The sequence below is a fragment of the Phalaenopsis equestris genome, unplaced genomic scaffold, assembly GCF_001263595.1.
Source record: "Phalaenopsis equestris unplaced genomic scaffold, ASM126359v1 Scaffold000132, whole genome shotgun sequence".
NCBI classification, from domain to species: Eukaryota; Viridiplantae; Streptophyta; class Magnoliopsida; order Asparagales; family Orchidaceae; genus Phalaenopsis; species Phalaenopsis equestris.
In genome coordinates this window covers 770,436-782,746 of record NW_018164574.1, presented here as the reverse complement: position 1 = coordinate 782,746, position 12,311 = coordinate 770,436, and the positions used below count along the sequence as shown (strand labels likewise).

Here is a 12,311-nt window from a genome sequence, read left to right as displayed (position 1 = left end):
GTAAGATTAAAGTTTATATTATTTTAATACTTCAATATTTTTAATGATATACACATTAAGAATGAAATTTTCATAAAATATTTAAATTCCAATACCTGATTGATATACATGTAAAACAATATTGCAACTTCAATATACGTGTGTATTAGAATTAGCCATGACGAATGAAACCACTAAACGCATCACAGGTACTAAATAAGAACTTTTATAGCTCCTTTGATATAAACATTGTACCTAAAAACTTATAATCACATATCTTCGGGCTAAAGCCTTCATTAAAAAAAAAAAAAAAAAAGACCAACATGTGCAAGAAGCTAGAAATGAAAATTAAATCATCACAAGTTCATCAGAAGGCATTGATGGCTGCATAATTTGTCTAGGAGGTTTGCCGAAGAAGGCATCCATTTGAACATCAATCGATTAGTCATCCATTTGAACATCAATCGATTAGTCGAGCCAACGGGCCGAGCCTAGACAAGCTTGAACTCGAATTCATGGCTTGATAAGATCTACTCACGAGCTCGTTAACGAGTCAAGCTTGATCCAGCTCGCAGGCCTGCGTGGGTCACATCCCTAATCAAGCGGTGATTCAAACTCCATAAATGGGAGCTAATCCTAGACACAAATTTGATTAGCAAACAAAAAGCATGAAGAAAAAGAAAAAGCAAACTGAATCTCCATTCTACTCATTCTTTTTGCCAAGAGTGTCCCATGAAATAATAATCCTATATCGCGCAAATCAATCTAAAATATTACCCTGAACAAACTCTTATGTTAGGATAATAAAAATGTCCAAATGATATAGAACCATCCACTCTCAAATCTACCTCAATACTCAAAAGTGAATTTTCAGTTAGAATAAAAAATACTGCAGCATTGAATTTACTTCTACAGATCGCTAAAAAATGTTTCACATACATGCCATTTTAAATAAATTTAAAAAAAAAAGAGACAATTCCTTGTTACACGACACAGTTACAGCCATTGCTCATCCATCTACTATGGTCATCTCATTTTATAATACTGAACATTGGATACCTGACAGCGCCTTCCATTTAAGGAATACTTGAGCATTATATCTATATCTCGGTGATTTTTCTTGTTTGGTTCTACGGACATGCTCCCTACAAGTGCTTCTCCCTCACAGATCGTTAGCACATCCTCCAGATACAGAACTGTTTGCTTCCAGTGGGTGCACTTTGATCGAGGCCCTGTATTAAAACACACATTAGAGAATATATCGGGTTTCACAAGTGAATTTCTGATGAACTCTGGTTGTTAAGGCAATCATAATCACTCCGATAAGTCGGGTTCATGTAAATGCAACTACAGCCTTCCTTATAAAAAGTAGAAAATCCATTTTCATGTATCAAATTTATAACTTCAAACTATGAAGGGCCTTACAAACCATTGAGGCAAGGAGGCCTTCATGCTATCTTTAATAGCCATAAAATAAAATAAATTAGGGGCCTGTTTGACAATTTCAGTTTTTTGAAAAATTTATTGTAAAGCTATTATGGAGAAAATAATTTTTTTTGAAAAATGTTGTTAAGTATTATGAATATGGTTGCTTCCAGTAAGTGATATAAAATTGAGAAAAAGAAAACTAACCTGTCGAAAATCCCATTAGCTTATGACATCTAGTAAATGCCACATCAAAATATGCCACAAGAGCATGTATAAAATCATTGCGTTCGGCCACAAGTTTGAAAGGTACTGTGAAAGACACATCACCAGCAACCATCTTTGATATGTCCATGGTCTGACATTAAAATTAAGTTCAGCAGAAAGGGATAAGTTTAGTTTAAAGGAATTAAAAGTTGGCACATGAATGAAATAAGTAGGAAAATTTGAGGGGATATGTGGCAGGTAAGCTGGTTCAAAAAACCTTAAGTAACAAGCAATTCGTGACTATCTGATTCTGATCTACTGTATCAACAAGAGGCTCCATCATGGCTTGCTTCTTGATGCAACTCATGTCAAAGCCATAAACATTGTTCCAAACTGAAAAAATGTAATAATAGAATCACAAATATGACAAAATTAAAAGAAACAAAATCGTAAAAAACAAGAGACCAAAAAAAAATAACATTCAATCTTGTCCTCTTTATATTCAGCATCTTCAATTGCTGTCAAATACAAGGAAGTTTTGTCTGGAAGAACAATGCCATCATTTATCTGCAGTTCAAAGAATGGATATTAGAGATTAATGAACTTATACCAAATCAAAGGGGTGTCTTTGTAAAAACTTAAAGACAATTTCAACGCTTATCACTTGATAAGTAAATCATTCAAAATACATATGAAAAATGGGAATTTTCTATGTTGAGCTAAGATTCAACAGTTTCCCTTATGTAGCTGATAAATAACCATAAATAAACTAAAACAACATATAGTAAACACTACAGTATCCTTGAGGACACAAACTTCTCTCCAATGAAATTATTCCAGTAGGGACACTACTAATTAAAAATGTTCCACTGGTAGAAGGGTTGAACCTAATCCCTAACCATATAAAATTAACAAAAGATCACAAACATAAACTTTTATCTTCTGCTGAGCCCTTCCAACCCTGAATGTTTCAATTCTCAGCTTCTCAACAAAGGTCACAAATAACATGATTTCAAAGAAGATGCGCCCCACCAGCACAACCCATTTCAGCTCGATTTTTCAGCATCTCTCAAGCATCCAGAAATCAACAACTGCTGCAATTATGCAAACTGCTTGTACTGAAAGGTTACTATTTTCATATGAGCCTTCAAGGCCCTCTTTGTGGCATGCTGATAGTGATAGCACCCTCTAACTAGTTTGCAGCTTAGACAGAAAATTGATGACAAATCCTTCAATTTCTGCCAACGCTAGTGTTGAAATTGTAGGCCAATTGAATTTCGGATGCATTCATATTTAGATTGCTTTTGAATATTTCTTATGTTAATGTATAAAGTCAATTCTTCGTTTTTCTATTATTACATGGATTTGTCAAAAATGTCATCACTAAAATCCATATTCTCAATGTCAAAAAATAAAAAAAAATTAATAAAAACCTCTAATTCTAAATTAAAAAATATCCTTATAACTTCACTGACTGATGCTTTCGTTGACGACTCTAGGTTTTTACTCAAGGCCCGGTTAAGACAACTAGTATTTATAAAAGTTCTTAGAAAATTAAAAGTTAAACAATATAATCAAGGAAGGCGTGTTTACAGAATAGGCAGTGAAGAATAACAAGACATGTCAAGCTCTCTAAGTGTAGGTTAATAAATTATCATGCTTTCTTATTGTAGGTTAATAAGGTTTTGATCTCCTTAAGGTATGGTTAAACCGAGAGCTTATTCATATTATTGCTCAAAAGTAGATATCATTCTATTTATCTTCTAAAATAGATATAAGTATATAACTATAAAAAAAGCCTTCCATTATATTTTCTTCGCCTGCTACCTTTGACAAGAATTAGAGATAACTGACTTTGGAAATACATTCTAAATTTGTACAGTGTTTATACAATCCTAGGAGAGCTTCTAATAGAAAATATATATAAAATCATAATCGAACAATTATAGAATAATTATAATAATCTAGGGATTGATGAGATCACAATAGGAATCTCGCAGATTAGTGAAATAGCTTAAAAGATGAAGGAAAGAGAGCAAAAGTATTGGTAAATGTGGGTCCCAGCTAACATAAATTATGCATGCATTTCAGACTCAACATCAAGAAAATACATGGATGTCATCCATTCCAAACTTGCTTGATGACTTTTAAATGACTACCATTTATAATTAATTGGTAAGTATATTTGCACGTTATTCACCTAAGAATGCTAAGAGTACATGTAGTTTAAAAGATATTTTTCAAGTGTTCCAAGGAATTATTTTTATCTTTATGAGCCTTGCAAATAATATAATTTTTTTCTTCACTTTAAGAGCCTACAAATCAATCGTGTCCACTTTAGATAAATATTTCCCTTCAACCAATAATGCCGAATTGATAGTTTGCAACTCTTCCTTTGAATTTTGATTGCATCTTTTAAGTCCAAGAGACTCCTGGAGAGATTATATTACTGATTAACCTCCATGACTCTAGTGAAACTTCCAATATGCTTTAACCTGCAGCATCGATAACAATCGATTTGAAAGTTTTGACAAGCATATGAAAAGTTTCAGTTGGATGCTGATAAAGTCTTCCAGTTTTGGATAATTTAAGTTGCTTTCAGAAATAAGCTTTTATTTTGATTTTCATGAAGTCTTTTAAAAAAAAATGAGTGGGCCACAAATGTAATGCTCGTGCAATTTACTAAATAGCTTGGCTTCAATTAATATTATCTGGTGTTTTATCAGTTATATATTTTAAGTTTTTTGCCTGGGGGCCAAGTAGGTGACATTTAAATCTCTTAATCTACTACCAGGCAAACTGAAAACCTCAAGTGCTGGTGGACTGTTGTTTGGGACAACTGTTTCATCAAGTCTTCTATAATAAATACCTACAGCAATGATACTTTTCATCTATTAAGAGTGGGTAAAATTTCAAAAAGGAGCTAGAAAAATAACAGATTATGTGGAAGGAACTCCCCTAAAAAAAAATTGAAATGAGCATACGCTCCCCCTTTGAGGACGCGTTTAATTAAGGAATGTGCCCCCTAAGGGAGTTTATTATAAATAAAATTATTATTAATATATACTAAATATTATTAATATTTATTATATACATTAACAAAAATATCAAAATTAATAATTAAATTTTACATCAATTAACAACTTGTAATTAATTTTTTAATTAATTAAAAAAATATAATTGAACAAATTAAATTAACTAACAAAATAAGAAATTCATAAAATTTAATTCATACTTGAATATTTTTGTAACATAGCATTTACAAAAAAATGCTATCCTTCTATGTCGGAGTGGAATAACGTCTGAGCCCGATATATACCGAGACGGTGGTATTAGTGGTAGACGTGGCAACTGATATTCTTGAAATTCTTCTTCAATATCATCGATTTCAGTTGTGTCATTCATAGCATCTCATGGCATCCAATATTTTTTTTTTATATTTGAGATTTGGTGTAGAATAAAATTGTGTTGTATTGAAATCCATGCCTACAGCAGAAATAGGCGTAGACATACGAATGCTGAAAATTTAAATTTAAATCTCCACCAGTAGTGGTTATCAACTGCAAGTCAAATAATAGAATCTCATATGCTGATGGTACTGCATAGTCGGAAGATCCTGCATAGCTAGATGGTCCTACATAGTTGGAGGCTCCTGCATAACTGGAGGGTCCCGTAAATACTGATTGGGCACGATAAGCAGATGTCTCAGAATATTATTGTTCTTATGACTCTTAAAACAAAGATCTTTGTGTTCTGCTAATCAAAGATCTCCTTGGAGCATTTCTTGTTCATCGTCTTGCAGCAGCTGAAGACGACCAACGTAGAGCATCAGAGGTTGATCTACGGGGGCCTTGCGGTCTAACATTTGTTCTATGAATCGAACCTGCTTCAAAATCATGTCCACTTGGCCGATCAAATGTTTCGTAATCAATGTGTATTGATTTTTCTATTGGGCGCAATAGCTCCAAAATCTCGTCATAACCTTGTTTCGTGGAGTTAGCACTTGCGCCACGATCCCCTCCAAACTTTTTTGCAATGTCCTTGCAACGAATGAAGCAATACAGTTGTATAATTGATAATCTTAGAAAATTATTATTTATTATAATAAAAAAATAGTATTTGTTGTAAAAGAATACAAATACACACCATTATTCTCTCTAATGGCCAACGTACATAAAAGCTATCAGGAGGTCGAGTTGGAGCCTTCGCTAAGTAGAGCGATGCCCAAGAGAAATAACACTACAAATAATAAGCTAATTAATCCTCCCCATCTCCTTATGATGGGTTTGATGGTACAATAAATGTCAGACAATTATTTCATATCTAGATATATTTACTGTAATATTGCTCTCCTACCCTACCTTGTCCATCGACTCTCTCAAAACCTTATTCGATGGGTTTAATGGTTATAAACTGGATGCTCGAAAACTGTCGCATAATGCAATTTAGAAGATAACACTTGACACGTTTCTAGTTTACGAGTGGAATACGGGCAGTCCAAATATATATGTTCTCAAAATATGTCATGTAACAACACTATGTCCAATAACCTGCGTATGAAATTAGAAATTAAATTTAGTTAAGATATATTTAAGACAAGAATAAGAGATTAAAAAAAAAAAAGTATTATACCTGACTTTATCTAAGTCCATCAAATTATCTCTATCATGATGATATTTAGAACCGACACTTCTCGTACCCACTCTTCATTCCACTTGATGTTATTTAAACAAATGGGTTGAACGTAATTTAAAAAATTAGTGTTTAGGTGTAATTAGAAAAAATAATTTTGTACGTGAATCCGAGAGATTTTTATACTAATTTGTAAGGAACATAAACAAGAAAAGTGGGTCTACCAACATGTAAGCGCTCTCAAGCCCACGTTTGAGCAAATGCAAACATCCACCAATCGTGCCATAGGAAAGCTTGGTAGCTACATTCAATTCTTTATATAGATATACTAGAACCGCTCCACCCAAAGAGTATTGTCTAAAATGATTCGAACTCTCCAACAATGGTAAATATTCTATGCGAACATGTGATCCAAATGTATCTGGAACTAGGTAGGAAACATCCTATCACGAACAAAATGAAGGGCCTAACATGCCTCAAACTCACATGGTCGTAAATCCACATAAGACTCCCAGTATAATTGGCAGTGGAGCCAACGCAATGACATGATAGCCTGTGAATAAGACCGTCCCATATAGAATTTTGATATAATGTTATAGTCTATGGGATGGGATGGTGATAGATAACGGCATCCCTGGGATGGGCATGCAAGGGCCCGTCACAACATGCAGGCCAACTCAGACAGCACAACTCTAGGCCAACAACTTTAGGCCCGACTAGGGTATTTCCAACCGTCCTAATACCAAAAAATTACTTGAACGTCTTGTAAAGTTACTGTCATCTCACCTGATAGATATATACAATGTAAAGTACGAAAATTATAAATAGAACGATAATATATAAATATGAAAGTAAATTTATCTTACCGATAGGCAAATGAAACTTATTGGTCAAGAGACACCACCTCTTGGCTAGTATAGTTATAAAATGATGGTCTAATTTGAAGTAGTTTAAGTGTTTAATACATTCGAGTCCTGCAATTTTCATTGCATAAATAGATCGTGGGCACTCGCTTGCAATTCTCTTGCCACTAGTGCATGACTTACAGCTTCAAGAATGTTGTCCTATAAAAATTAAATTAAATTAGTTGTGATAATGATTCCACATGAAATTAAAATCCGAAAAATAATTTTTTGGATTATGTTATCAAATTGTGTTGTTGGATGTGCTTCACCCAATAATGCAATACTAAAAGGTAAGACTATTCATTTTGAACTTGACGATGACCTCCCGAACCTGCTGCCTCGGCCATCTCTAAAAAAAAATTGTTGTATTAATAAACAGAAAAGTCATATGTGATAATAAAAAATAGCTACATAAAAAGTACAATTAACTTAAGATGTATGCTAATTGCAGTATATTATTCTAACCTGCTAGTACTTAGATTATAAGGAAACGTCCGATTATGCCCAATATTTTACAAAAATCACACTCATGTGCTTACAATTTTTGTCTCGTTCATTGTGTTTTTAATCCTATTTGTCCTTGGACAACCACATCTTCTAAATAGAGAGGGAAGTAAAGTGATACTACGTTTTTATTGATTGAACGATGGTCATGAATCTTTCTCTGGTATCATGTGAAATAATGAATCATATTTCTGATGAAAGAAATCTAGCGTAAAATATTTTGAAACAAAAATCGTGTGGTCCAAACGTCTAGCCCTCAATATCGCAATCGCATGCACTTATAGTATGTGATAGATTTGTGGATTATTGCATGTGCATGAGAAGTTTTATGAGGAAATAATGTTAACAAGAAATGCCCTACAAGCCATATCGAACACCTGATATTCAAAATTATTCATGCAAGTCAGTTGAAGAAACTAACAGGCCTCGCACTTAATTCTTTGTAGAGTTTAACTTGTGCAAAGAATAAAGTTTGAACTCGCAGCTTCAATTCATTATAGCCCAGTGTTGGATCATTTTAAAAATAAAGCAATTAAATTATAATATATAACACATATGAGGCCATGAATTAAGAGACCTTCTGCACGTCTTAAGGCCCTGTTAAAGCATTCTGATGCATTTTAGTTCATTGTGCCAAATAGGGATCCACCGTATTAAAGACCACTTTGTGATATCTTTTTCAATTAACCAATCGCAAACCTCTTTCTTAATAAGTTTAATGTTATTCATGTGTCAATTATAAAGTCTACAGCTTGATGCATTTTTAAAATTTTCTTGTAGATGACGCAAGTAGTGCTAATGTGCACAGCCCATAGAAAAATCTCTCTACAGCCACGAACCAAACCTGTGTGTCTGTTTGTATAATACAGAGATCTCGACAAGTCCAGACGATTTCCAACAAAGCATACAATTGTTGTAGAAACCATATCGATGACTCAGTATTCTCAGACTCAACTACAACAAATGCAAGTAAAAAGAATCCGCCATTTTCATCAATTCCTACCGTAGCTAGTAAATTCCCTTTATGATTTCTTAGAATGAACGTCTCATCCATATCAAACAGAGGTAGGTAAAATCTCCACCCATATATACTAGGGCCAAATAACTAGAAGATACTATGGAAGCAGCTATTATTTTTAACTTCAATTTTGTATATTGTGTCTGACTTGCAAAGTGTACTGCTTCCACTAATCGAAATAAGGAACAATACAACTCCTCAAAATTGCTAAATATATATTTTATAGCTTTTCTAAGTGCATCTCATGTTATGAAATAACTAACATGCACATTAAATTTGGTCTCCATCCGAGCAATGATTTTCTTGAGCTTTAGGTCTAATTATTGCGTAAAAATTGAACCGATGTAGTGACATATGAACTTTGAAATGCAATTTCGGTGTCCAGTTAATATTATTGGACGGCTAAATACATGTGTTGACCTAATTACACATATTCATGCACGTCCTAATTGTTGGCTTTTTGCAGTTTGTAGACGTCAATGACAATGACGAGATTCATGATTATATTGCATACACTGAATTGAAAGTCTTTTTTAATTTAAAGTTTTTTAATGTTCTACGCTATTAATTATCAACCATCCATTCAAGGCATGTTGTAGAGCATACTCACTTGAAAATATCATTCCTTAAATAATACAATCCGGATGACATTATATTCATGTAAGAGCACTTGAATTATGAGAGTACCACAATCTTCAACTGCATCCCACTCTTTTGTCGTTCGAACTGACCTCACAAACTGATTGTTTTCTATCATTGAATATAACATCTCTAAATTTAGCATTGCATATCGACGTAATAAATCATGTCTAGGTAATACAGTATTTGGCTCTCCATCTTACCCACCATAATTGTTGTTTGTCTTTGGCTCACTCAAATTGTCACGGGTGTCACTATCCATAGTTTCATATTCGCCAATGTTAGCATCCAAGTGTATACACTGCGACTCGCTGCGTGATCGGCTCAATGTGTCTGCTAGCGTATGGGTGGAATCAATGTGATAGGTCAAACAATCGATGTGCACTATAATTGTCATACGATTAGTCGAGTATATTATATAACTCGGTGTAATATGCTTTGAAAGAAATTGAAGTTGGCTTACAAAGTATAAGTCATAAAATTTAAGAAATTTATATAATAATTGTTATATCAAATCGATATATGTAATTTTTTGTACCTAAAAATTTTAGTGACAAGTAGGCATTACAGAAGGGTGTGAAGAACCCACAACATTCGGACCAGCGATATCAGAAGTGTCAACAGGTACTAGCTCAGCCTTGGCTTCTAACAACATAAACCCGCAACATTCATTATCCTCGACATGAGATAGAGTAAAACTGCCACTCACTTGCAGACGACAAACTATATTAACAATATATCTTGAACTATCCTTACACAGTAAACGAAGTATTTTTATTTTCAATTCATCTAGTGGTATTCTGTGAGACTTATTCGGGGTGGTTACGTCCACAAACATAAATGGGAGTGAACTACTTCATGACTCGCAGCTCGACATCAAAATATATTAATAATCATGACATGTTTGTAATCATACTTTAAATTAGGTATGATCCTACAGTTGATTTAATTTAAATGTGTGAGCTAAAATTTAACAAGAAAATTTGAAGCATGTGCATTATAAGTGTTAAGTATTTTGGTATATGTAATTAAAAAATGCATTCATAGTTATAAAAACTTCCAAATGAGAAGAGGGTTACAAAGACTGCTTACGTCGCAAGTTCTCCTTAGGCAATTTAGGGTTTTTCGGCAAAGATCTTCATATCTACAAATGCACTACATTTCATATACATATATCCCTAAGGACTACCTTACTTTGTATTCTCATAATAAAAAGTAAGGAGTTATAACTTTATTCATATTATTGTAATACAAATTGCTAATTATTCTGAAATTTGCAATATAAAGTGCTAATAGTTCTGATATATGCAACAAAAAAATGCATTCGTAGCTATAAGAACTTCCAGGTGCTGAGGTACAAAGACCGCTTACGGCTCAAGCTCTCATTTGGTAGTTTAGTCATTTTATACAGTTTTTTATAGCTTCAAAACACTACATTTCATATACATATATCCCTAATATAAGGTTTATTCTATTGTATTCTTGTAATAAGAAGCAATGTGGCATGAAAATAAATATAATTAAACTAACTTTAAATAAAAACAAATTTAAGATAAAATTAAATTACTTGTACATTGCTAACAAAGAAGTATAAAACAATATCCTAACGACACGAACACTATTTCAACATAGTGCAAATAACATAAAATATTTCCGAGCAGTAATTCAACGCGCCATAAATATTCACAAAAAATTAAGGTCAACTGTTCAACGTAGATGAAATAATTGAAAAATAAATGAAAATTACTAATTTAAAAACATTAAAAATTGTATAAGATTTATAGGGATTGTTGTTACACCAGACAAGCAATGTACTATTTCAAACTCCTTCGTAACATTAGTCATGCACTGTCAAGTTTCCAGACTATATAAAAACTCATATAATATTAACAAATTTAATTAATATTTACTTGAGCATAATTAAAATTATTTCAAATATAATGAAATAATAATTTTTGGTAAAAATTAACAATAATATTTCAAAATACTGTGTGTTTCTAAAACTCTTACGTAATAAAAAGCATAAAGTTATGTGTAATATAAAATACTAATTATCCTGCTATATGCAATGAAAAAATACATTGATAGCTATACGAACTTTCAGGTGAAAAGGGAGTATAAAGTCCGCTTATGTCTCAAGCTCTCCAAAGGCAGTTTAGGTTTTTTGACAAAGTTCTTTATAGGTTCAAAAGCACCACATTTCATTAACATATATCCCTATTTTAAAGATTATTCTACTGTGTTCTCGTAATAAAAAGCGATGCAGGATGAAAAAAATATATATAATTAAACCACATTGACATTTAAACGAACTTAAAATAAAACTAAAATACTTATACCTTACAATGAAGTGCAAGAAAATGTTCTGACAACACGAGCAACATTTCGACACAGCAGAAATAATTTTTAACAATTTTGAGCAGTATTTTGATATGTTGTTAATAATTCAAAGAAATTACTGACAACATTTCAACATATCATAATTAATTTAAGAAAATCGCATTATAGCAACATAGCCTATAAAAACAATGATGTGGAGCAAAAAACTTCAGAAAAAAATGGGCAACATTTTAGCATATCGTAAATAATTTTTAAAAAAATACGAGCAACATAGTGTACAAAAATAATAATGCGAAGCATAAAAATCAGCAAAAAACAAACAACATTTCACTTTATCAAAAATAATTTTAAGAAAATTCAAGCATTATAAGAGCATAATGTAAAAAAAACGTGGAGCAAAAAATTCCCAAAAAAAACGTGGAGCAAAAAATTCCCAAAAAAAATGTGTAGCATTTCAACAATATCATAAATAATTTTTAAAAAATGTTCATTATATATAGTGTAAAAAATTAACATAAAAATAGTATTAATAGAATTAATATTAAAATTACCTGTAAAAAAAATAGGACATGAAAAATAAAAGGAAATTAGGAAGAGCTCCATCGGTTACTAGAGAATGGAAGGGGAAATTAGGAAGCGCGTCGACAATTGGAGAAGGGGGG

The 12,311-nt window shown here is 32.4% G+C and overlaps 1 protein-coding gene across 1 annotated transcript in view; it reads right to left on the bottom strand.

Annotated features, from left to right (window-relative positions):
* Positions 1–824: 824 nt before the first annotated feature.
* LOC110021307 (probable protein arginine N-methyltransferase 1) overlaps positions 825–12,311 on the bottom strand; it is a 29,772-nt gene continuing 18,285 nt past the window's right edge. Inside the window, exons 6-9 of the mRNA XM_020719749.1 lie at positions 2,091–2,178; positions 1,889–2,004; positions 1,612–1,762; positions 825–1,211 (exon numbers count right to left, since the gene is read on the bottom strand). Coding sequence (XP_020575408.1) covers positions 1,006–1,211; positions 1,612–1,762; positions 1,889–2,004; positions 2,091–2,178 — 561 coding nt within the window. The 3' untranslated portion in view covers positions 825–1,005. The remainder of the gene's footprint in view (positions 1,212–1,611; positions 1,763–1,888; positions 2,005–2,090; positions 2,179–12,311) is intronic.